Source organism: Aspergillus ambiguus (assembly GCF_047715705.1).
Source record: "Aspergillus ambiguus strain CBS 117.58 unplaced genomic scaffold BDV59scaffold_3, whole genome shotgun sequence".
In the NCBI taxonomy this organism is placed as follows: Eukaryota; Fungi; Ascomycota; class Eurotiomycetes; order Eurotiales; family Aspergillaceae; genus Aspergillus; species Aspergillus ambiguus.
Genome location: NW_027395516.1, coordinates 252,638 through 273,600, shown reverse-complemented (window position 1 = coordinate 273,600; position 20,963 = coordinate 252,638). Strand labels below are relative to the sequence as shown.

The following is a 20,963-nucleotide window of genomic DNA, read 5'->3' as shown; positions in this document are numbered from 1 at the left end:
ATTGGTTGAGGCCTGCGAGGGCGCTCCGATCATCGGCGAGCCTTGATGCCTCAGGCAGAAACTCGATGTTCTCCTTGCCTCGGCCGGACAAGGCATGTGGTGAGATCGTCACCCAGTCACCCTTCCATGCTACGATCTTATATGTGATGGGGATAGTGACAGTCTCAATGTAGTATATATGGTGCAGTTGGTTTAGCCCGAACATAGTGAGCGTCTTTTCTTTCTTGCTCCCTCTCCTTGACGGTCATCCCCGTCCACCGATCCCGGAGCATGCATATCCAGTCATGTCTCCAAGTTCTCCAAGAAACAAACAAGATCTCAAGTGGTCAGCCAAGATGTTGGAGACCTAGGGAATTAAGCTTAAGTTATTGCCTGGAGGCTGATCCAAAACAGGATCTAGAAAAGCAACCATGACATGGATAGTACTCAGTCGAGCATCATACATTACAATCCCACAGCAGCCTGGTTCTTTTGGATCCCCGACTCATCATAATATGTTGTCTTCTCTTTCTACGAAGATACTCCAGCATTGGTCGAGTGGTTGTATGTACGTTGCAGCACTAATAGTCAAACATGCATTGGGAGTGCTCCACTCTCCCAGTTGAATTATTAGCAATTCCAACCCCCGCTGTGTATCAACCAGAAAGCCGGATCGGACTGGACGAGTTATAGCATGCCCCGTCAAGATAGTTTCCGGTAATGTTTCGCACCGCCGTATCCTTGCCGAATTCTACGATCAACCCTCCATTCGGCGCGTTGGGATCAAATAGCGGCCACCCAGCAGTGAGATGGACGGTTGATGGGTCTTTCAGAAACGCCAAGATGTAATCCTGCATGGACGCTGATGTGTCTACCTCCAGTTGCGGGATTTGCCCTACATTCTCGCTATAAGTGCCGAAGATCATAAGGAGGTCGGACCAGTGGTAGGCACCCAGCCAGTCAGTCGGGCTGATATTGGAGAAATTACCTGTCGCGGTAATTAGCGCGCCTATTCACATTCCCCGTGTGTGAAAGACTCACCAGCCCACAGATACCGGTAGGTATCGAGACCTAGGGAGTGTCTCATGGCTGCATCTGAGACAGAGCTGCAGAGCCATTCTTTCTCCGTCTCCCGCGTCGAACTGATGTTAGTGCTTGCCATTTCTCTCGCCGCGTTTGAGTGGATAGCAGGGCCACGGGCGACCTTCCTGTCGAGATAACGTTTCGTCTCGTTCGAGAAGATGTATCTCTCATCCGCTGTTTCGGTCAGTCTTTGCAAACCATCACGTGAGGTAGAGTTGGGTTCGTACGGATATAGTCGGAAAAGGCAATGGAAGGGCTCGCAGAGTAACGATTGATGTACTCCTCTATTTGGACCCACGAAACCTGGCGCATGCATTCAAGCTCGGCTTCCGCATCGTCTCCATAGTTGCACCCGAGACCCTTGGCGACAATGTCAAAGTCCAAATAAGCATCATCTGTTGTGGTCATATCAATAGTAACTGAAGGCGGCTGCGAGATCATGCCGAACTTGTTCACGAGCGGCTCGTCGGGGAAGGCCAGGGTGTATAGATGGGTCAACGCAGCGCCTTGGGATTGCCCCCAGAGCTGTGGAAACTTGTTAGTCGAATTGAGCATGTATGGGACAAATATTGCCTGACCATGATATTCTCTGGGTCACCGCCGAAGGCCCTGATATTTTCATGGACCCATTCCACGGCGGCTCTTACGTCAAGCAATGACAGAGATGTCTCTTTCAGGGCTCGTGACTTGGGGTCTACATAAGCAAACATTAGACTTGCGCAGTCTGACAAAGCTCATTGGTCGCAAAATACTCACTTCCAAAGATATTCACTCTATAATTGATCGTGACCACGATATGTTCCTGGGAACGGGATACCCACTGCGGGGGTAGTTGGGATGGGATATCAATGCCACCGGTAAGTCCATGGCCTCCAGTAACAAACAGGGCTACGGGGAGTTTCGATGAGGCGTTCGCAAAGGATGGCGTCCAAACAGCCAGCGAAAGACAGTCTTCTGCCGTGGACCATGCGACGGCTCCCTGATTTAGATTCTCTCCGATGTTGACAAGCAGGTTGGGAGGTGCATATTGATTCCAGTTGTTACTTGCGGAGGAGACATATTGCGGGCAAGCTACAGCGCGTGGATTAGTATTAGATGTGGGTTTGGCGGCAACGAACAATCGGAATCGAGGCTTTACCGGGTCCGTATCTGGTCGAGTCATATCTCCGAGTCGATCTCTCTAGCTTCTGCGGAGGAAGCCATCGCAAATCACCCACGGGGGGCTGGTTAGGTATCATGTTAGACGATTTTCGATAATGAAGGCCACTCAGTTTACAAACCTTGGCGAACGGCACCCTCAAGAACTGGCGGACATTGGGATAGGTATCGTTGAGCAAGCCGATAAATGTCCCTGTCTGGGTCTCGACCGTGAGATTAGACCAGTTGGACAGCGTCCGAGGCGGCTGCCAGGTCATGTTCGCATAGTAAGGAGCAAAGGTTTGCCCTAGGGCTGTAGCTGCGAAGAGCAGCACAAGCGCAATCCATTGTGCCATTCTGGGCAGCAATATGTCTCTAGAGCAGATCATGAAAGCTTGTACGATAGACGGCAAAGATCCCCAGAACCCGGGGTAACCGGATTATTTGTACGGACATGGATGATCCTGGACTAATTCCTTCCCTTTTGCCGAGGACATGAGCTATGGCGTCGTTAGTGTGGAGAAGCCTTACGCAAGACAGCGATATTTTGAATACAGCTTGATCTGCCGTAGAATCTTAATTTAACCCCCGCATTTCCATGAGCTTGGTAGTCATGTATTGTCAAACAGATGCCAACAGGTGAACAGGCGGCCGCACAGGAAAGCTTGAAGACTTTTCCATGCATCTAAGCCAACCTATGGAGTACATAACGATGCGTCTGCGAGTCCCAGATTTCTGAAAGGGTCCTATGTCAGGGAGGGATCTTCATGACTATCTCGGGTTTTCCGAGTGTCTGTGGAAGAGACTTTACCCTTCTGGTAGTGTAGGCCGGAGAAACCGACATTGTCTACTTCCATACGATCGCTTGACTATGCGGAGCGTGTGGGGTTTACGGGCTAGCAATTGGATGGTCTTGTTTGGTAAGAATACCTAGTAAGTGTACCTGGTAGGTACTATACAAAATTTGGGCAAACCCGTTGATTGGCCAATTGTGGTATTCTTGGTGAAGGAGACGATCGCATTGCAGGTGCTAGATCATAGTCAGCGGAAGAAGCCTCCGCAACGAGAAGAACCTAACATCGAAAGAAGCTATGCATTACTCCGGAGAAGGTAATATAAAGAAGTCCAAAATGCTGGACAGACTAGGTAGACGATTTCTCTAGTCATAATCATTCTATTGGCCTCAGGAAGGCAGGCAGGAATCCACGAGAAATTTTTAAGGGCAAAGAGAGAAACTCTTTCGAGCTTTTTAGATCTTTGACAAATGACCTACCGTTGTCGCTGTCATACCGGAAACGGCCATGTCCGTCTTGCTTCTCCTCGTGACTTCTCTCCCGCCATTCGCGCAATATACATCGACAGCAGCTCCTTGTTTTGGCCTCTTTTGTCTCAAAATCCAGTTGCGGCGCTGTCCATCCTTCAGCATCGGTATCTAGGGATTCTTGAGCAAGTTGAGGAACCTCGGTCCATTCTTGATATTTGGCAATTGCCGTTCATGTGCACTGGTTTCTTCCTGGTTGAACGAATAAGGACAATGCCCCGAAAAGCCCAAAGACTCCCAGTTCTGAAATATTTCAACCAGTCACTCTCGTAATGGAACGACCCCGACAGCACTGAAGGGTGCATTGATGTGATGCGAGGGCTATTTTTTTTGTGGGGGGGTTTTGGTTACCCATTCTGGTTAATTTCGCCGTCTTGGCCTCTGACGACTATAGTCTTGAAAAATATATGAGCCAACCCTGTCGGTCTGACCAAACTCATCTACCATAAGCACTGAGTAAATGGGGGAATTGGAGCTGCTGACAGTTGGAGTGGTAGCGAGAAGCTGGTCTCATGGGCTATGAATTGATCCAAGGTAGATCAACAGGCCAATGTCTTGGATCAGGGTAATATGGAGCCTTCGGTTAAATTGGTAAAATTGGAGTTTCGGCATCGTCGGGTTTCACAGGAAGTTGATATTGTACAGGGAGGAAAAAGAGTAAAAAGGAAAAAATAATAAATACCCTGAAGTAGAGAACTGGATAGACGACAAAATCCTCCGACACAACTTGAACCCGTCCTGACGCATCGGGCCATTCCCGAGACGTCAGACCCTGAGCCGAAGAGGGAGAGCCGACTGTGGGGATGGGATGCCGGTGAGGGCGAAAATCCCGGATTCCGATCGCAGCAGGGGAAAAATCGTCATGATTGCGGGGCTCCCCGTCTATTCCTCGTCTCATACTGCGTACATTCTATCTCTTCTTCCCCTCTCTCTTCTCCCTTTCTTCTCCCTTCCTTATACTCTCCCTCTTACATCCTCCTCTTCCTTCCATCCTCCCTCCTTGTCTTCTCCCCGTACTTATATCCTACCCCACCATGTCCACCCCGCAGGAACTCGTCCCCCAGACCGAATCCATCGCGGAGGTCTATGCCACCGACGAAGCCTCCGTTACCTCCGTGGCCCCCGAACATCAGGCGCGCTTCAATGGCCTGGTCTCCAAGTTCGCCAAGCTCTACAGCACTCGTCCCGACTTTGTCGCCCGTTCTCCCGGCCGCGTCAACATCATTGGTGAGCATATCGACTACAACCTCTACGATGTCCTCCCCACCGCTGTCAGCGTCGATGTGATCATGGCCGTCAAGGTCATCCCCTCGGCTGGTTCCGAATCCATCGTCAAGATCGCCAACGTGGCCCCTGAGAAGTTCCCCTCCCGCGAGTTCACCGTGCCCCGCGATACCGATATCGAGATCGACCCCAAGAAGCACGAGTGGGTGAACTACTTCAAGGCCGGTCTCCTCGGTGCCCTGAAGTTCCTGCGCAACAAGAGCCAAGATGGCTCGTTCGCCCCCGCGAGCGTCGAGGTGTTGGTGGACGGCAACGTGCCCCCCGGTGGTGGTATCTCCAGCAGTGCCGCTTTCGTCTGCGCGAGCGCCCTCGCCGTCATGAAGGCGAACAACCACAACGTTTCCAAGCAGGACTTGTTGGATCTGGCCGTCGTGTCTGAGCGCGCCGTCGGCGTGTACTCTGGCGGGTAAGTGACGCTCCTTGACGGCCATACATCGTTATCGTTCCCCCTAACCCCTTCCTCCAACAGTATGGACCAGGCCGCTTCCATCTTCTCTCGCCGGGGATACCTCCTCTACACCCAGTTCTTCCCCAACTTCGCCGTCCAGCACGTCCCCATCCCCAAGGCGTCCGAGGAAATCACCTTCCTCATGGCCCAGAGCTTCGTCACCTCCAACAAGGCCGAGACTGCGCCCCGCCACTATAACCTGCGCGTGGCCGAGTGCACGCTGGCCGCTGTGGTGCTGGCCGCCCAGCACGGTCTCACCCTCCCCAAGGACAACAGCTCGCTCGGCTACAGTCTCCGCAACTTCCACCACGAGCTCATGCGCAAGGAGGGTCGTCTCCAGGATCCTCTCGAGTACCAGATCGACTCCGTCATCCAGGCCACCATGGACCTCCTCACCCAGGAGCAGGGCTACACGCGCGAAGAGATCGCCAAGCTCCTTGGTATCTCCGTCCCCGACCTCGAGGCCAAGTACCTCTCCTCTTTCCCCGTCCAGGCCGACCGCTTCCTCCTGCGCCAGCGCGCCCTGCACTGCTTCAAGGAGGCCCGCCGCGTGCTCGACTTCAAGGCCTGTCTCGTCAACGCCCACACCCTCGACGAGAAGCACATCAACTACCTCGGTCAACTGCTGAACGAGTCGCAGGACTCCTGCCGCACCACCTACGAGTGCAGCGCCCCCGAGGTCGACGACATCTGCGCCATTGCTCGCCGGGCTGGTACCTGGGGCAGTCGACTTACCGGTGCCGGCTGGGGTGGATGCACCGTCCACATGCTGCCGCAGTCCAAGGTTGATGCGGTAACCAAGGCCCTGAGGGAGGAATACTACCTGAAGAAGTTCCCGGATATCAGTGAGGAGAAGCTGGCCCAGGCAATGGTCATCAGTAAGCCCTCAAACGGATCTTTTATGTACGTTTCCCTATGAACATTTACACCACTGGACGCATACTGACTGCACACAGGGTTACGGGTGCTGCTATCGCACAAGTGGAAATCTAAAAGGAGAAAAAGATGACAAAATATGCATGATTCGATCTAGTCTAAGTAGTCACGAAATTTGGCATTCAAACGGTATTAATTCATTCCTCCTTGCGTAACGTACGTTATCCGAACCGGCGAATATGCAAGGCACGGGAACATCGATCATTCTATGCCCTTCGTCTTTGGACGAGGCACAGACCAGCCGTGTTCGACTGTCACAGGTCGCGTATATCACGATGCGCATTTCAGCGGCTTGTTCTCCCGTATAGGTGACCTGTATCCAAGGTCTGCGAGGCGTGCGTGTAGCTTCGAACAACACGAGATCGGGAGTGTCCTGTAGGTGGTGACCGCCCGCCTGCGGTATGGGTTGATCAGGAAACTGATCGCCTGGAAATATCGGCCATTATCACGCGGCGACAACACCGCGGCGACAGTAGCAAGTGTCCTAGGACTTCTTTTTAGTGGCAGCCTTCCCGAAGAAGTCGCTCATCTTCTTCATTCCACTCGTGTCGACCTTTTTCAGTTCCCGCACTCCGCGAGACTGCCCCGCCTTCTTCTTTTTCTCTTCCTCCTCTTTGCGTCGTTTCTTCTCAGCCCGGGACTCGGCAGCATCCTCGTCTTCCAAGGTTCTCTTGCGGCTGAAGTCGCCTAGGGATCGAGACGCAAGCGCCTCGGCGCGTAGTTTGGCAAGCTGCTCCAGATGCTCTTTCAGCGGCGTGAAATCGAGCGGGCTCTCCGCACCAGCGAGCAGTTCATCAATCCGAGCACGCATATCTTCGGCCAGATAGCATTCCTTCATGAAGGTGAGCGCGGTAGACACTCGCAGGAGATGGGTGATATTGGCCGGGGTCGTAGATTCCTCCGGGGGCAGCTCAGTAGCAGGTGTTGAGGCAGATTCGCCCGAGGGAGTGGAGACTGACGGAGTCGAAGTGGTATTTGTCGTCGATGGAGTGTCCTTGGCCTCCTGGGACTCGCTTTCACCGTCGGCCGTAGCCCCTGTCGACGAGCCATTGTCGCCGGCGTCTTCCCGCTTAACGGCGAGTAAAGGAGTAGCCAACGCCTGCCGGATGAAGCGTTCTTCCAAGCTCGGGGGAAGGCCCTGGGCCACCATGCGCTCCGTTTTGCCGAGGAGCTCCTTGAGTAACTTGAGCTCGCTGAACCGGAGCATCTTCTCGTCGCCGGCCTCTACGGAGTCACAGATCGCTTCCGCACGCGACTGCAGCGTGCCTCTGAAGGTTTCGTTGTAGAGAACATGGCGGAGATGTCCCGGGAGCTCGTCCTGCGAGTCAATGATGTCGTCTAGGGGTTGGAAGAGCCCCTTCGCCTGGCCCGACGACGTCGGAGCCAGAAGCGGAATCACGAAGAATAGAACGTCGACTGGGGTCGCGACGAGCAGCTCCGCGGCCTTTGAGATACTCCCGCGCGTGACTCCTTCGGCGGGCTGCGTGAACAGGACACTGCGCGGGTCATGCGGTGGGGTCTTCACGACGGTGAACTCGTACACGCCCAGCTTGGGGCAGAAGAAGTAGCTCGCGAGATCTCCAGTGCATGGGTTCGGCAATTGGATCAATCGAGCGTCGGTTGTGGCGGCGGACGGCAGGATGAATGTCTTGGAGGGTTTCGTCGAGGGGAGCTCAGGGCGTTGTTCAGGATGTTGTTTCGGGCCGGGCTGCTCGGCGGGAGCAGCGGAGCGTGTTCGCATGTTTGGCGAAACGTGATCCACGGGGCAATGGTGGTGTTGGTGTCTGTTGGGATCGTGGGCAATGCGATGGGAATCGACTCGGGAGGAAGTGAAATTAAATGAGGAGACGCGTTTTCGGGGTTCTGGACGCGACACGCGCGGCAGCCAATCACGGCTCGGGGCACCCGCCGGGCATGCACCAGCGTCACCACCGCTCAATCCTCGTTCGGCCTCCCTTGCGCATGGAGAGTAAGGCCTTCATCGTGGACGACAATCTTCTCCCCCCTTCCGTCGCAAGTCTTTGTTTGTTGCACGTTCGATTCGCTCTTGGATCGGTTTCCACGCGACCTGACCGGATTCTCCTTCCCCGCATCGCTGGTCTTCGAAACATGGCTGAAGGCCGCCGACGAGCGTAACACAGGAGAAAATACTCGTGCCATAGGAGTGCTCCTGTAAGCGACTCCGGCATCGCGCCTTACGTGTGGGGACAAAGAAAAGCGTCTACCAGGGTTCCCTGGGGCGATGACCAGCAGTGAGTACAACCACAATCTTCGTCCGCATCTACCGGACTGACCGCGAGCCTTGGTCCCAGTGGTTGAGACTTCGTGGCCGCCCAAATCTCCCCGGGAGGCCCTCCTGAGCTCCCCAAGTGGGCGGAAGAAGCACCAGGACATGCAACGCAGACGCGAGAATCTTGGCTCACCATTAAAAGTTTCACATGCGAGCCCGAACCTACGAACTAAAGCGAACGAGCTACTCGGCGATGGCGTGGATGGATTAGGCGAAGACGAAGATGAAGACGAGGAAACGTTGGAGCTCAAGTTGGCCGAAATCCAAGCGCGTCTGAAACTGAAACAGCTCCAGAAGAATCGTGGGAAGCCCAACGGCTTAGATGATCCGTATAGCGGGGAAGAAGGGCACTCACGCCCCGCGTCGGCCGTTAGTTTCGCGTCCCGCACGCAGGAACCCGGCTCCCGGATCAAGGGCGCGCGGGAGGCAGGTGGCAGGCTCCAAGCGGCCGAGGATGTTCAGGTGCCTTTGTCGCCCACTAGACGGCCCGCTGCGCCTCCGCATGAACCGGTATCCCCGCGGAGGTATCTCCTGGGCATTGATAAGGGCCGAAAAGGCTCCGAGGTATCTCTCAAACGGCCACCGAGCTCGAGAATCGGATCGCGACCTACGTCACGACTGGGAAGCCGAGATGGCATGCCGGGGCAGTCGCGGTCATTCGAGGAGCCGTCTCGTGTGAAGAGCTTCAGCGAGCGAATGGCTGAGAGTAGGGCGGCCGAGAAGAGCCAGCGAGAACGCGCCGAGCGAGTTCAGATCAATCGGAGTTCCGCCTTCCAATTCGACAAGGTCGAAATGGAGTCCTTCAAGGCCGCTGCCGCAGAAGCAAGAGCCAAGTCTCCTTTGAAATCGCCCACCAAAGCTCGGCAAGCTGAAACCTTCACTCGAGACGACGTTTTGCGGTCATACAATAACCTCAAGCCAGCGTTAAGGAGGAGCCAGACTGCGCCCAGTGTTCGGAAATACGGTGCAGAAGACCAACACAGTGAGCCGAAAACTTACCTCCATAGGCGGAATCACAAGTCGGAGTCAGGGGCAATGACGGGTCTCCCTGGCAGCTCTCAGGGTGCTACTGCTGAGGGCAATGAAGATGCAGCTGCGGAGAAGACACCGGATGCATCCAAATTCGAGGCATTCTCGTCACTGCATCTGTCGAATCGCATCTTGCCCCATTCCTTCTTGACTCGCACCCTTGCGGATAAGAAGGTCCTTCGGATACCCGATTTACTGCGAACTGTAAAGGGTCCTGGCTTTGAGCTCCCCGAAGACATCGACGGAGACTATGTGGTGTTTGGTATTGTGGCGTCGAAATCAGAACCGAGGCAAATAAAGGAGACGAAAAACGTCTCTTCCAAGCAGACGAACGGTTACGACGACGGATTGAATAACACAGACAAATACATGGCCATCACGCTCACGGACCTCAAATGGACCATAGATCTCTTCCTCTTCGATACGGCCTTTCCTCGATACTATCGGGTTTCCGAGGGCATCCTTGTTGCCATCCTGAACCCGACAATCCTACCACCGCCCAAGCACAAAACAGACACCAACAAGTTCAGTCTCTCAATATCCTCCTCGGACGACACCATCCTCGAGGTGGGCTACGCACAGGATATTGGGTTTTGTAAGGCAGTCAGAAAAGACGGAAAGACCTGCCAGTCATGGGTCGACGCCCGGAAGACTGAGTTCTGCGATTTCCACGTCGACATCCAAGTCCGACGCACACAATCTCAGCGCGCCGGTGTGAACAACGGGACAGGTATGTTCGCTCCAGGCGGCCGGTCCGGTTCTCGAACCGGATTCTTCGGCGGCGGCGGCGGAGGCAAGCGGGGCGGGGGCTACAATACGGGGCTGAAACCCGCTGGAGCTCAGTGGGATCGGGAATCCCAGTCCATGTATTACATCGCGCCTGCATTGAAGTCACGCGGCAGCGGCACTCATTTCCACCACATGCCCTCTGGCCAATCAGCTGCCAGTCTCCTGGATGCTGATAACGACGACCCATTCATTGCGGCAGGTATGATGGGCCGGGGAGCAGAGAGCAAGGAAGATAGGGCCCGCAGACGTCTCGCGGAACAAAAGCGTGAGAGAGAAATCACCCAGAAGCTCACATCGTCGCGTGGCGGTGGAGTCGGCGCCGAGTACCTTCGAGCGCGAAATGCGGAGAACATGACGCCGCGCGGAGACAAGAGTAAACCAGGCACCAGCGAAGCTGCTAACACGCCGTCGAACAGTCTCCTGATGGGGTTCCGCAAAGCTGATTCGGTGAAGCTGACGCCGATGAAGCGTGTTCACGACGGCGATAAACCCCACGGCAGCGGCGTGAAGAAGACCCGTTTCATCACCGCAAAGGGGATCAAAGAGGCTGGGAGAGACAGTCTCGGTGGGAAGTCTGATGCCGTGGCGAGTACAAATTACGACGATGACGACGACGAGCTAGAAATTATCTAACGCCGAACACAAGAAAACTTCTGTCTTCCGTTGACAGTAATTCCTTTTGGAGTACAAATTCTACGATAACCATCCTTGCCTCCTTCCCATGTCCATCATACTGTCTACACTTATGCCTCGCCATTTGGGTAAAGGACGGACATAAACAGAAAAACGAATACCACCATTATGCTGTCATGAACTCTAGCGTACCAGCACTCCCGGGGACCTTTGTCTCATGTATGATTGAGATTGTTGGGGTTGCACAGGCTTTATACACTTTCCTATATCTTATTCAATTATATTTATTGTGTGTATAAGCTTTCAGGCGGCCTGTCAGCCTCCTTGGCTCTCATTCAGTGTTTTTACTCTTAGCTGGACTGTGAAGTATCCATCGCATGATTTTCTCGTTCTCTGTAAATACTATGAGTGAACTCTCAACACTGGGAACACTAATCCGCGAGAACGCCTGGTAAACACTTAAATTCCGAACGATACGATCTGAACAGCGTAAAGTCAAGGTCATGATTCATCTCGATTGGATATCTAATCCTAACTAAAGCTAATTGTATGAAAGGATCAACGCGTGCACAGGGAGCAGAAGAGAAAATGACAAAGAACTCCCATCCGTCCAGTTAGCCGTACCAAATACCTATCCATTTCCCTCACTCCGACTGGGATTCAAGAACAAAACAAGAATAATCTTTGTTCAACGAATGAGAACCTAAAACAGTCGGGAATTACAAACCGAAGACCGAAAGGCATCCGGGAAGTGAAGTGGGAAAAGCGTAGCGCCGTTAAAACAAAAGAGACTGTAAGAAACAAAAGTTCCGTAGATCAAGGAAATCGATTGTTGGTGCCAAATGAAAGAAGCGCAAGAGAAGTCTGCCCACCATGCATCGTTGAGGGGACCTTTGATATGTGAAGACGCAATGGCGACGTCTCGGATGCTTAAGATGAGACAGCAGCGCGATTGGCTCTCGTTTTCTTCGTAGCTGGTCCGCCCGGGCTACCTTCGATTTCTGCATCTCTCTTTCGAGCTTTGGATCCAGCGGCTGCAGGAGTCTCTTTCTTCCGGAGCCAGCCCGCAAACGGACTAATCCGCTTCCGTTTAACTTCTGAAGCCGTGGGTGTCTGTTCTGTGATATCTTTCTTGGTCCGAGGACGCAATGACCGTATTGTGGCACCGGGAGACGCGGGGGTTTCGACAGCAGAATTCTGCGGAGGAGTGACGGGCCGCTGTTGCATTTCGATATCGGGGACATTATCTTCATCTTCGGCGGTATCGTCAGGAAGCACGTGCTCCTCAATATCGGTAGCGGCTTCTTCTTCTTCGTCGGGGTGATTGATCTGAGGCTCCGGAGTACGCTCGTTGATGCTGGGGAATAGCACACGCGGTCTGATCGAAGACCGGGTCAGGGGCCGAGCGTTAGTCAGGACGGAGGAGTCCAGCAGATCGGGACGAGCTGAAAGTAATCCCAAATCGTCATCGTCGTCCTCCGCATCACTCTCCACGGGATCAGTGAACTTGCGGAACATCTTCTTTCCACGACTGAGAGACCGGTTAGACAAGAATTCGTCAACGGAAATGGGCAAACTTACAATACATAAACCATGCCATCCTCCCGCTTTACGGCTTCTTCCACATCGTCGTCTCGCTTTAGACCTGCCCCCTTGCGCTTTGAGGTACGGGTGGAAGTACCGGTGGTTTCTGGGTTCTTGTAGAATGGATTTTCTTCGCTCTTGCTGACCTCGGGGATTCGGTCGCGGGAATCCGTGTAGATCTGGATAGCGGAACCATTTTGTGATTCTCCTTCATTGAAGCTGTCCAGAGAGAATCCGGTGTATTTCTTCGTCTTCTTGCGCCCTGAACTGGAGCCCGATGGGGGAGGGAAAAGAGTTCGAGCGGTAGCGCTAACATCGCCAACGGCCTTCTTCCTCGGAGTTTTTGCAGGGGTTGGGAGCATCTCGGAAGCCATAGTAGGGCGGAAAGATTGAGCACTACGGCGTACCGCAGTCGGTTCCCCGGTAACGAAGGGGTCTGAACCGTCGAATTCCGCAGTGCCATCCAGAGAGCTTGCTGTACCCAGCCGGCCGCTCCGGCCGGCTTGCTTGCGGGGAGAGGCAGGACCAGACCCAGGGGGTGACAAAGTCCCTTGCTCATTGTTCTGTCTCTTTGCCTTCCTTGGGCTTGTGCGGAGATGTGATGGAGGGAAACTTGGAGGGGGAGTTGTGTTCGACTCCCTTGAGATGCGCTGACCGGCTAGTCTGCTAGAATGCCGAGTGCTGTACGGTTCATATTGGTCGTACCCAGCTCCATGGCGAGGGGTAGGCGGGACGCGCAGAGTGGACGGGGGTGGTGGTGTCGTTGCCATTCTTGCGAGGGAGTCGGATTAACAGACGGAACCCATATGCCGGGAAAAATGTGAGAAGGCGAAAATTGAAGCTAGACCGCAGTTGTAGACACTTATGAAGGCCCCAAAGCAAAAATGACGGGTCTAGATGACTTTTCTAATGGCGATTCGTGCGAAGCGAAAGGGCAGTGCGCGATCTCGGGGTGAATCAAGGGAGGAAAACGCGCGGCGCGAATGAAGGCCGATCGAAAGACACCGAGGGAGACGGTAATCGGGGTGCGAAATTCGTAGACTGAGCGGAGTTGAGGAAACAGAAGCAAAATCGAGCAGAGAGATCGAGAGAGAACGACGAGTGAGCAGATGGTGGGAGGAACAGAAGAGAGGAAAGGAGAGGATGGACGAAGAATGGACGACGAAGTGGTTGGGCGGAGGTTGACGTCGGACCACCAGCCACCCGATTTAGTTTAGCCGCCCGCCCCACCATTTTCTCTTTCACCGTGACCATATTGACATGATCAAGATCCAACACCACCACCAACTATCACTCCAAGCCATGGCTCTCCGCAGCGCCGCCGAGGAGATGGATCGTCTCCAGCTTTCCGATGAGGACACCGAAGATCTCTGGAACTCTCCCTCCAAACGTGGTCCCAAGAAATCCCATCCTTCCCCTCATGGTCCCAGCACCACTCCCCCTCCTCGGCCTTCACACGATGCAGACACGCTCTTCGACCAGCAGGAAGGACGCGAATCTGCGCTCCGGAACGAACTGCAGAGCGTACGGAATATCAACCATGTCATTGAAGGCCTCCTCACAAGTCTAGATCGCGCAAAAGGAAACATGGATGTACGTGGGGTCCCATGCGCAAATACAAGTCCATGACCACTGACCGCAGTACTATCTCTAGACGGTCTCGCGCACGGTTGACTCCGCTTCTACGCTGCTCAATACCTGGACCCGCATCCTATCCCAAACCGAACATAACCAACGATTGATCCTGAATCCCAATTGGCAAGGAGCCGTCCAGGATGTCGCCGACATGGAAAGTGAAGAGCTCCTCAAGCAACAAGCTGCCGAGAGACGTGAAAGAGAGCTGCAACAGCAGCGAGAAGCCACTGCACGGAAGGCTGAAGAGGAAGAAAGGAAGCGAGCGCTGGTCGGTGGTACTCGTAGCACGCGGGGCACCACCCGAGGAAGAGTCGTCCGCAGCACCGGCTTAGGCAGGACCCCGAGCGTTTCTTATTCCGGGACGAGTGGAAGTTCCCGAACTACGACGTCTACAGCGACTAGAGGGTCCAGCACAACCACGACACGGAGACCTGTGAGCGGGATTGCTCGAGGACCGGGAGTGACGCGTGGCCGCGGTCGAACATAACAGAAAGCTGGGATGGGAGATGCTGTGTACATGATACGAAACCACCATATACCTTATTTATTGCAAATACCACATATGATACCCAAGCACTACGAGCGGATGTAAACATGATACTCGAGAAGGCGAAGTGTCAACAAAGTACGGGATGCGGTCAGGTACGCCAAGACTCCGCCGCGATAAGTTAAAACGTTACCCCAACTGGAGCTTCTTGCCGATAAGGCTTCATCCTCTCTCATTCCATTCCATTCCCCTCCCTCGTTCATAATGAACTTTGCGCCCTACCAGGACGAATCCCCCGAAGTCGAGCGAGCCTTCTCCCCATCGCTCGGGGATCCCCATCGCGTGAAATCGCCCAACCTGCGCTCGCCTCGTGCGTCGCCCCCGATCGCATCCAACGGGCTCCCATCCCCTAGTCACTTCGCCCCCGGCTGCCACATTCCGACGAGTGGGCATGGAAACACTGGGTTTGGAAGAGATGTAGAAGGTGGGCGATGGAATTTGGGTGCCTTCGAGACCAGTCTTCCCATTCGAATGGACTTTGAAGCTATGCTGGCATATTTGCTTCTACCTCCCGCAGGCGGCGTCTTTCTCCTCCTGGTCGAACATAAGAGCGATTACGTGCGGTACGTGCAGATCTATGAGACTGGGGAAAGCAAGGGTCTGAGCTAGCTCGCTGATGTTCTATAGATTCCATGCATGGCAATCAAGCATGCTCTTCACTCTCATGTTTGTAAGGCCTCTTGCATATGTTTCTGCACCTACGCCCAGGCTAATGCGCCCTGCTTCTGACAGATAATCCACCTCATCCTCTCCTTCTCCAGCTTTCTCTCATGGACCCTGCTTGTCTGCGACCTAGTCTTGATTGGTTTCTTGAGTATGCATGCCTATCGCGATGGTAAGACACCCTAGAGAAACGGCGCTATGACAGTAATATGGCCTAACCCACACATAGTTGACACTCTTGACCACTATGAGGTGCCTATCTTTGGTCGCCTGGCGAATTCCTTCGTCGATGATGAGTGAAACTTTATTCTGCGCGTTGTATGAGTGGAACTCTCGATGGCAAATCATTGTACAGTGACGAATTGGACGGGATTTAGATTTCTATTACTCTCACCCTTGTTGGTTGAAGAATATTCGAGCGAGGTCTGAAGACACCTTCGACCTTTCTGTATTCTATAATATTTGAGCGGATTTGTTGGTTAACTCGTGACTCTTTTGAGCGTATATCGATGTAATCCAGTTGCTGTTGGTTATATCAAAGGGCCTCGTTCGCGGTTGCATGCAGTTCACCATTCACTTAGGCTTGTAGGGGACATTTGCCTGGAATTCACTATCCACCCAGTCGCTGTAAGTATAAATATCCAGTTTTGAGACGTCTCAGGATGATCTTTTGTTGTATACGCATGTCAGCTGGCCATATCGGCAGAGTACCTACTCTATTCCACCATACTCCTCACGACCCTGGGCTGAGTAACGATAATGTGCTGTGTCCAGAGAGTTATCAACAGCTGTGGCCACGTGAACGATCATGTCATGATGCACTGCTCCATCGCCAAAGCTGCTCTGGAAAACGACACAGGCAGTTGGGCAATTGCTCCAATCGGATTCGATGCGTGCACCGACTTGTACTGTATTTTCACCAAAGTGCGTCAATTGCAGAGCCATCAAGGGTTCAAATGTATGGTCCTGGGGTGTGAACTAGATCAATAGGGTGCAACTGTCCACTATCTTGCGTCTACAACGAATTTATAGTGCCCTAAAGTGTATTCTCTCTGTTTCGACCATCTACCACTCCACCGTCATCCTCTTCGATATCAAACATCTGTGCTTCTGTCAGTCAGCCACAGCGCCAACACCACAGTCACAGAGCGACATCGCATACAATTTTCTATCCCCGTTACCCCGCAGTTAGTGTTCCGTGTAAGTATCCACGTATTGTAAAGGTCTCCTCGACGAATTTGCTACTGTTGTACATTGTAGCGATGATTTTCATATTAGGACGTACTTGTTGGAACTCGCTTGCAGGATATAAGTGAGTGGCATGCGTTGACATTGCGCCTACTCGGTCCCTGCCGTGCCATCTGCTTCATCCACAGGCCTAATGTATTTTGTCTCCCCCAACTTCCGGGTACGACGGCTTCCGCCGTGGCTGAGGGGTTGGTGGCTTTCCAAAAGAGGGTCAGCGATGTCGCTTTTGATTGCACCAGCGACGCAATCACGGCCCCACTTCAGTGATAGTAATCAAACATGCCTTCAAGAGAACAGTCTGACACAGACGTATAAATGTGCCACGGACCAACGTGTCTGACATGAGCGATCGACTTAACTAACTAGCTGAAGGCCTCTAGGCTAACAGGCACGAACGCAGTCATAATCCTGACACAAACTCTCAGTCTAGTGAATGCTTAGGGACTCCAATTCAGCATCAGCACGAACCCTTGCTGTATTCCTTTTGCAAGATGCAAGACGTGTCGGAAACAGTGCCTGGTCTGATTTTATATCAGTACAGCCCGCTTCCACCAGGACCCAACAACATCCGTATGCTCTGTCTGCTCCCGGATCCCAACAACGATGCCCCTATTCGGTGTCGACTCTTCGATTATTCTCTTTCTGAAGAACGCAGAGGAGGACACCTATACGAAGCTTTATCATACGTGTGGGGTGGTACCGATAATCCCCAGACCATCTTCATTGACGATCAGTACCTGACAGTGACTGCCAATCTCCGCGAGGCCCTGTTACATCTGCGGGACTCCATGATCGAACGGGCTATGTGGATCGACGCGATTTGCATAAACCAGGGAGATCTGAAAGAGCGTGGGGAGCAGGTTCAGCTCATGGCTAAGATCTATAGCAATGCAGCTCGCGTGATCGTTTGGCTTGGACAGCCTTCGAATTATAGCGACATGACGCTGGAGGCAATACGCAGCGCTGCCAGCGAGGGTACCCTCTCGCAGTACGAAGCGTCTTTACAGGAAGGGATGGATGAACTGTTAGGAAGGTCATGGTTTAGGCGCATCTGGGTGAGTTCGCACTTCACGGATTAGACTAATCCTGGGAAGCCAATACATCAACCTTGCAGGTCCTTCAGGAAGTGGCGGCAGCCCGGCAGGTCCAACTGCACTGCGGATTCATGGAACTCGACGGGTACACTTTTAGCGCAGGCCTACGAGTGTTAGGCCACCAGTACCCTGGTCTCATGGCCATGCAGCGCTTGGTAGCCCCTGTAGTCTACATCCTAGGAAGGGCGATCTTCAGGCCGAGAGCTATGCCAAGTGCGTCGACCCCAGGAAGCTTTTCACTAAATATACGCCCTCTGAGCGAGTTGATTGAAATGTACAATCGTCACGAGGCAACTGAGCGTCATGATAAGATCTTTGCGCTGCTAGGTATGAGTTCTGACAACCCTATTTCGGCGGGGTTAATACCCAACTACGCGCTCCGATGGACGGAGCTTTTGCGGCAAACGATCGTTTTCCTGCTAGGCTCTGGTGTGTTTGCAGAGACCTGGGAGGACCGCGAGTTAGCAATCATCGAAGGGAAAGGGGTTGTTATTGGTAAGGTGTCCAGAGTAAATGGTGGTGATACGGGCGACAATCAGGACATCGAAATTACATCTACAGGGGCGTCCGGGAGCCCTGAGTCCAAGCATACTTTGTCTCTGCAGAGGCTGTCGAATCCGGTGAGAGAAGATGATATCGTCTGCCTGCTTTCCGGGGCGCGAAAACCATCTATTGTCCGACTATGCAAAGACTACTTCACTATTGTCAGAATCCAGGCCGCTATGCCGCTGGATGTGCCCAAAAATCCCACTATGCACGAGTTCCTCCTGCTTTGGGATTGGGAAGGTTCCGAGCAGAGATCATCAGAGCATTCTGAATACAAGACATTGGTGGAATCTCTGGTGTCACCAAGGATAGGGACTCATTTGCACGAAATGGACCGGCTGTGGCATGCAGCACTAATATCCCACGATGCTGGGGAATTTAGAAAGTCGAGCATAAGAGTCCAAGACTCTTTACTAGCCTATACGACTGAGTTGGGAGAGGAGGATCCGCGCACTTTGACTTGCATGCACAAGGCTGCAGACTTGCATATGAAACAGGACGAGATGGAGTCAGCAGTGGCATTGTTTAGTCGAGTGGTGAAGTTGGCCAGGAAAAGGCAGGAACTGGATGAAATCACATTTAGCAGCCTTTCCACGCTGGCAACTATCTACAGAGCGCAAGGCCGGTGGCGCGAGGCGCGAAAGTTAAGAGTGATGGAAGATATCATCAATCTGATGCGAAACGGCAAGCATACAATTGATGATATTAGGGCGAAAGTGACTAGGGCACTGGATAACGAGCTACTGATGCTTATCTTTGAACGAGAAGGTGATAACGTTCAAGTCACGGAAGATCTGCTTAGCACGATAGCCCAGGACCCCTGCGGAGTGGAAATGATGGAAGTCGTCCTCGACCATAAAGGAAGAGAAATACATATCACAGATGCTGTAATCGCTGCAGCCGCGCGGAATGTCAGCCACGGAGAAGCAATTATTAAACTGCTCATTGAAAGAAGGGGAAACGAGATCCAACTTTCAGAAAAAGTTCTCCTCGCTTCAGTAGAAAACCTTGAGAGCGGTGGTGAAATAATCAAGCTTCTTCTTGACCAGGGAAAAGGTAAGATAGTTGTGGATGAAGCTGTGGTCATCGCAGCCACACTGAATGCGAGCGAGGACCTTTTGAAGATATTGATGGGGAAGGACTATGGCCGGATCCAGATTACAAGAGGCGCGCAAGTTCAGATTGCAAGTAAATGTGACAAGGAGTTCATGAAGATGTTACTTGAGAAGGAAGGTGAGAGGTTCAGGCCTACTGAGGATATACTCATCGCAGCAGCAGGGAGCCGCCACGGAAGGGGCGTGCTCCATATTCTCTTCGAGGAACGAGGGGATGACATCAAGATAACCGATGGCGTGGTTGCCGCTGCTGCTGGTCATAAGCACGGAGAAGGTGTGATACGACTCCTCTTGCAGCGCAGACGCAATGAAGTTGAGCTTACAGAAAAGGTGGTTGCGGCGGCAGCGAGATCACAGTCTGGAAAGGATATTATGAAGCTTCTCCTCGGACCAGAAGTTGACAGGGATAAGTTGTCTGATAATGTGGTGGTTGAGATAGCAAAGTATTTCGATACTGAAATCATGTCACTGTTGCTTGATTCCATACAGCGCAGTATCGAAATCACCGAGGAAACGATTGTTGCTACCCTTAAAAACCAGCATGGGGAAGACATCTTGCGGTTTCTTTTCTGCACCAGAAGGCATAAGGTGCACGTCAGAGACGATGCGGTTGTTCAGGTTGCCAAGTCATGTAGCCACGAAATGATGAAGCTACTACTCGATGAAACGCAACATCCGATCAAGTTAACAAATGCAACTCTCATTGCAGCAGCTCGGAACAGGGGCGGCCATTCAATGCTGATGCTACTACTAAGTCGGACACGGGACAAGCTCCAAGTCAGCGAAGAACTTGTGATAGAGGCGGTAAGGAAGGGGAGAGAAGCACTGAGGGTATTGCTAGATGAAAGGGCCCAGGAATTCCACATTACGGAACACATCTTGGTCGCCGCTGCTGGACACTGGTACGGAAAGGAGCTTTTGGCGCTTCTCTTTGAAAGAAAGCCAGGGGAGATTGAGATTACTGCAAAGGTGCTCAACGCGGCAGCTGGAAGCAAGCGCAGCAAGGAAGTGGTGGAGTTTCTGGTCAATCGTTCGCCTGGGAATGTCCAGCAAATATTGGAGGCAGTTGCTGGCGCCAAAAAGGAAGATAGTATGGATCTTGTGGCCAGTCAGAAACCGGACGGCTCGAGATTGCAGATGGTCTGATAGCTCAGCTCGGGCTTGAACGACCGCGTATGCGGTGCCCAGTAACGTCCAAAATGAATAATCTAGATTAGGTTTGCGTCGATGGGACTGTCACAGATAGTTGTTGTGTATACTTGAGCTCCATTCGTCCAAACTTTTCATTTTCAGCTACAGGCGTGCTAGTTAAAATCCTTAGCTTGTATCTGTCTTGCTGCTTAATCTTAGGATGGATTAGGTTAGGATAGCAGTGATATTAGTCAGAGGGGTATGTTATAGTTAAGTATTCCAGGAATTTTGGCGAGAAATGCCATACTACGCAAGACACTCAAGTTTTCGTTACAAGACTTTTAGGTAGATATTGATGTAAGCTGACGCTGAGATCACTACAATTAAAGCTACTTCATAGAAACCATACCTTCTTCCTAAGAGCTCCTATCATCAAGCCTATGGGCTGCAAAGAACTAATGCTTTAATAGA

The 20,963-nt window shown here is 52.7% G+C and overlaps 8 protein-coding genes across 8 annotated transcripts; 5 read left to right on the top strand and 3 right to left on the bottom strand.

The window, feature by feature from the left end:
- Positions 1-635: 635 nt before the first annotated feature.
- On the bottom strand, positions 636-2,555 carry BDV59DRAFT_198385 (Alpha/Beta hydrolase protein; the record flags this gene model as incomplete). Its single annotated transcript, XM_073693149.1, has 7 exons — positions 636-967; positions 1,021-1,236; positions 1,290-1,587; positions 1,641-1,756; positions 1,819-2,133; positions 2,201-2,285; positions 2,343-2,555. The coding sequence occupies 7 exons, from the start codon at positions 2,553-2,555 to the stop codon at positions 636-638; spliced, it is 1,575 nt and encodes a 524-aa protein (XP_073551697.1).
- A 1,715-nt stretch (positions 2,556-4,270) lies between these two features.
- On the top strand, positions 4,271-6,270 carry BDV59DRAFT_82027 (galactokinase galE). Its single transcript, XM_073697139.1, has 3 exons — positions 4,271-5,210; positions 5,274-6,155; positions 6,209-6,270. The coding sequence occupies exons 1-3, from the start codon at positions 4,555-4,557 to the stop codon at positions 6,243-6,245; spliced, it is 1,575 nt and encodes a 524-aa protein (XP_073551696.1). The 5' UTR covers positions 4,271-4,554; the 3' UTR covers positions 6,246-6,270.
- A 60-nt stretch (positions 6,271-6,330) lies between these two features.
- On the bottom strand, positions 6,331-7,997 carry BDV59DRAFT_169392 (uncharacterized protein). Its single transcript, XM_073688235.1, has one exon. The coding sequence runs from the start codon at positions 7,927-7,929 to the stop codon at positions 6,673-6,675; it is 1,257 nt and encodes a 418-aa protein (XP_073551695.1). The 5' UTR covers positions 7,930-7,997; the 3' UTR covers positions 6,331-6,672.
- Positions 7,998-8,121: 124 nt separating this feature from the next.
- On the top strand, positions 8,122-11,289 carry BDV59DRAFT_169391 (Mcm10/DnaG-type zinc finger protein). The gene has a single exon (XM_073688234.1). The coding sequence runs from the start codon at positions 8,581-8,583 to the stop codon at positions 10,927-10,929; it is 2,349 nt and encodes a 782-aa protein (XP_073551694.1). The 5' UTR covers positions 8,122-8,580; the 3' UTR covers positions 10,930-11,289.
- Positions 11,290-11,379: 90 nt separating this feature from the next.
- BDV59DRAFT_82011 (uncharacterized protein) lies at positions 11,380-13,376 on the bottom strand. The gene is made up of 2 exons (XM_073697138.1): positions 12,511-13,376; positions 11,380-12,460 (listed from the first exon to the last, which is right to left on the bottom strand). Exons 1-2 carry the CDS (start codon positions 13,281-13,283, stop codon positions 11,860-11,862), a joined length of 1,374 nt encoding a protein of 457 aa, XP_073551693.1. The 5' UTR covers positions 13,284-13,376; the 3' UTR covers positions 11,380-11,859.
- A 406-nt stretch (positions 13,377-13,782) lies between these two features.
- On the top strand, positions 13,783-14,724 carry BDV59DRAFT_169388 (DASH complex subunit DUO1). The gene is made up of 2 exons (XM_073688233.1): positions 13,783-14,106; positions 14,168-14,724. Exons 1-2 carry the CDS (start codon positions 13,816-13,818, stop codon positions 14,633-14,635), a joined length of 759 nt encoding a protein of 252 aa, XP_073551692.1. The 5' UTR covers positions 13,783-13,815; the 3' UTR covers positions 14,636-14,724.
- Positions 14,725-14,859: 135 nt separating this feature from the next.
- Positions 14,860-15,839, top strand: BDV59DRAFT_81987 (DUF4870 domain-containing protein). The gene is made up of 4 exons (XM_073697137.1): positions 14,860-15,258; positions 15,323-15,365; positions 15,428-15,530; positions 15,588-15,839. The coding sequence occupies exons 1-4, from the start codon at positions 14,900-14,902 to the stop codon at positions 15,656-15,658; spliced, it is 576 nt and encodes a 191-aa protein (XP_073551691.1). The 5' UTR covers positions 14,860-14,899; the 3' UTR covers positions 15,659-15,839.
- A 1,050-nt stretch (positions 15,840-16,889) lies between these two features.
- On the top strand, positions 16,890-20,507 carry BDV59DRAFT_209421 (heterokaryon incompatibility protein-domain-containing protein; the record flags this gene model as incomplete). Its single annotated transcript, XM_073695390.1, has 3 exons — positions 16,890-17,661; positions 17,721-20,391; positions 20,428-20,507. The coding sequence occupies exons 1-3, from the start codon at positions 17,098-17,100 to the stop codon at positions 20,505-20,507; spliced, it is 3,315 nt and encodes a 1,104-aa protein (XP_073551690.1). The 5' UTR covers positions 16,890-17,097.
- Between the last annotated feature and the right edge of the window lie 456 nt (positions 20,508-20,963).

Excerpts from the sequence above, each read along its gene's own strand:
- BDV59DRAFT_82027 (XM_073697139.1), top strand. The coding sequence starts at position 4,555 with ATGTCCACCCCGCAGGAACTCGTCCCCCAGACCGAATCCATCGCGGAG. Across the intron at positions 5,211-5,273 it reads GTCGGCGTGTACTCTGGCGG|TATGGACCAGGCCGCTTCCA; the intron begins GTAAGTGACGCT and ends TTCCTCCAACAG. Across the intron at positions 6,156-6,208 it reads CCCTCAAACGGATCTTTTAT|GGTTACGGGTGCTGCTATCG; the intron begins GTACGTTTCCCT and ends GACTGCACACAG.
- BDV59DRAFT_169392 (XM_073688235.1), bottom strand. The coding sequence starts at position 7,929 with ATGCGAACACGCTCCGCTGCTCCCGCCGAGCAGCCCGGCCCGAAACAA.
- BDV59DRAFT_169391 (XM_073688234.1), top strand. The coding sequence starts at position 8,581 with ATGCAACGCAGACGCGAGAATCTTGGCTCACCATTAAAAGTTTCACAT.
- BDV59DRAFT_82011 (XM_073697138.1), bottom strand. The coding sequence starts at position 13,283 with ATGGCAACGACACCACCACCCCCGTCCACTCTGCGCGTCCCGCCTACC. Across the intron at positions 12,461-12,510 it reads GATGGCATGGTTTATGTATT|TCGTGGAAAGAAGATGTTCC; the intron begins GTAAGTTTGCCC and ends CCGGTCTCTCAG.
- BDV59DRAFT_169388 (XM_073688233.1), top strand. The coding sequence starts at position 13,816 with ATGGCTCTCCGCAGCGCCGCCGAGGAGATGGATCGTCTCCAGCTTTCC. Across the intron at positions 14,107-14,167 it reads GCGCAAAAGGAAACATGGAT|ACGGTCTCGCGCACGGTTGA; the intron begins GTACGTGGGGTC and ends TACTATCTCTAG.
- BDV59DRAFT_81987 (XM_073697137.1), top strand. The coding sequence starts at position 14,900 with ATGAACTTTGCGCCCTACCAGGACGAATCCCCCGAAGTCGAGCGAGCC. Across the intron at positions 15,259-15,322 it reads CATAAGAGCGATTACGTGCG|ATTCCATGCATGGCAATCAA; the intron begins GTACGTGCAGAT and ends GATGTTCTATAG. Across the intron at positions 15,531-15,587 it reads TATGCATGCCTATCGCGATG|TTGACACTCTTGACCACTAT; the intron begins GTAAGACACCCT and ends ACCCACACATAG.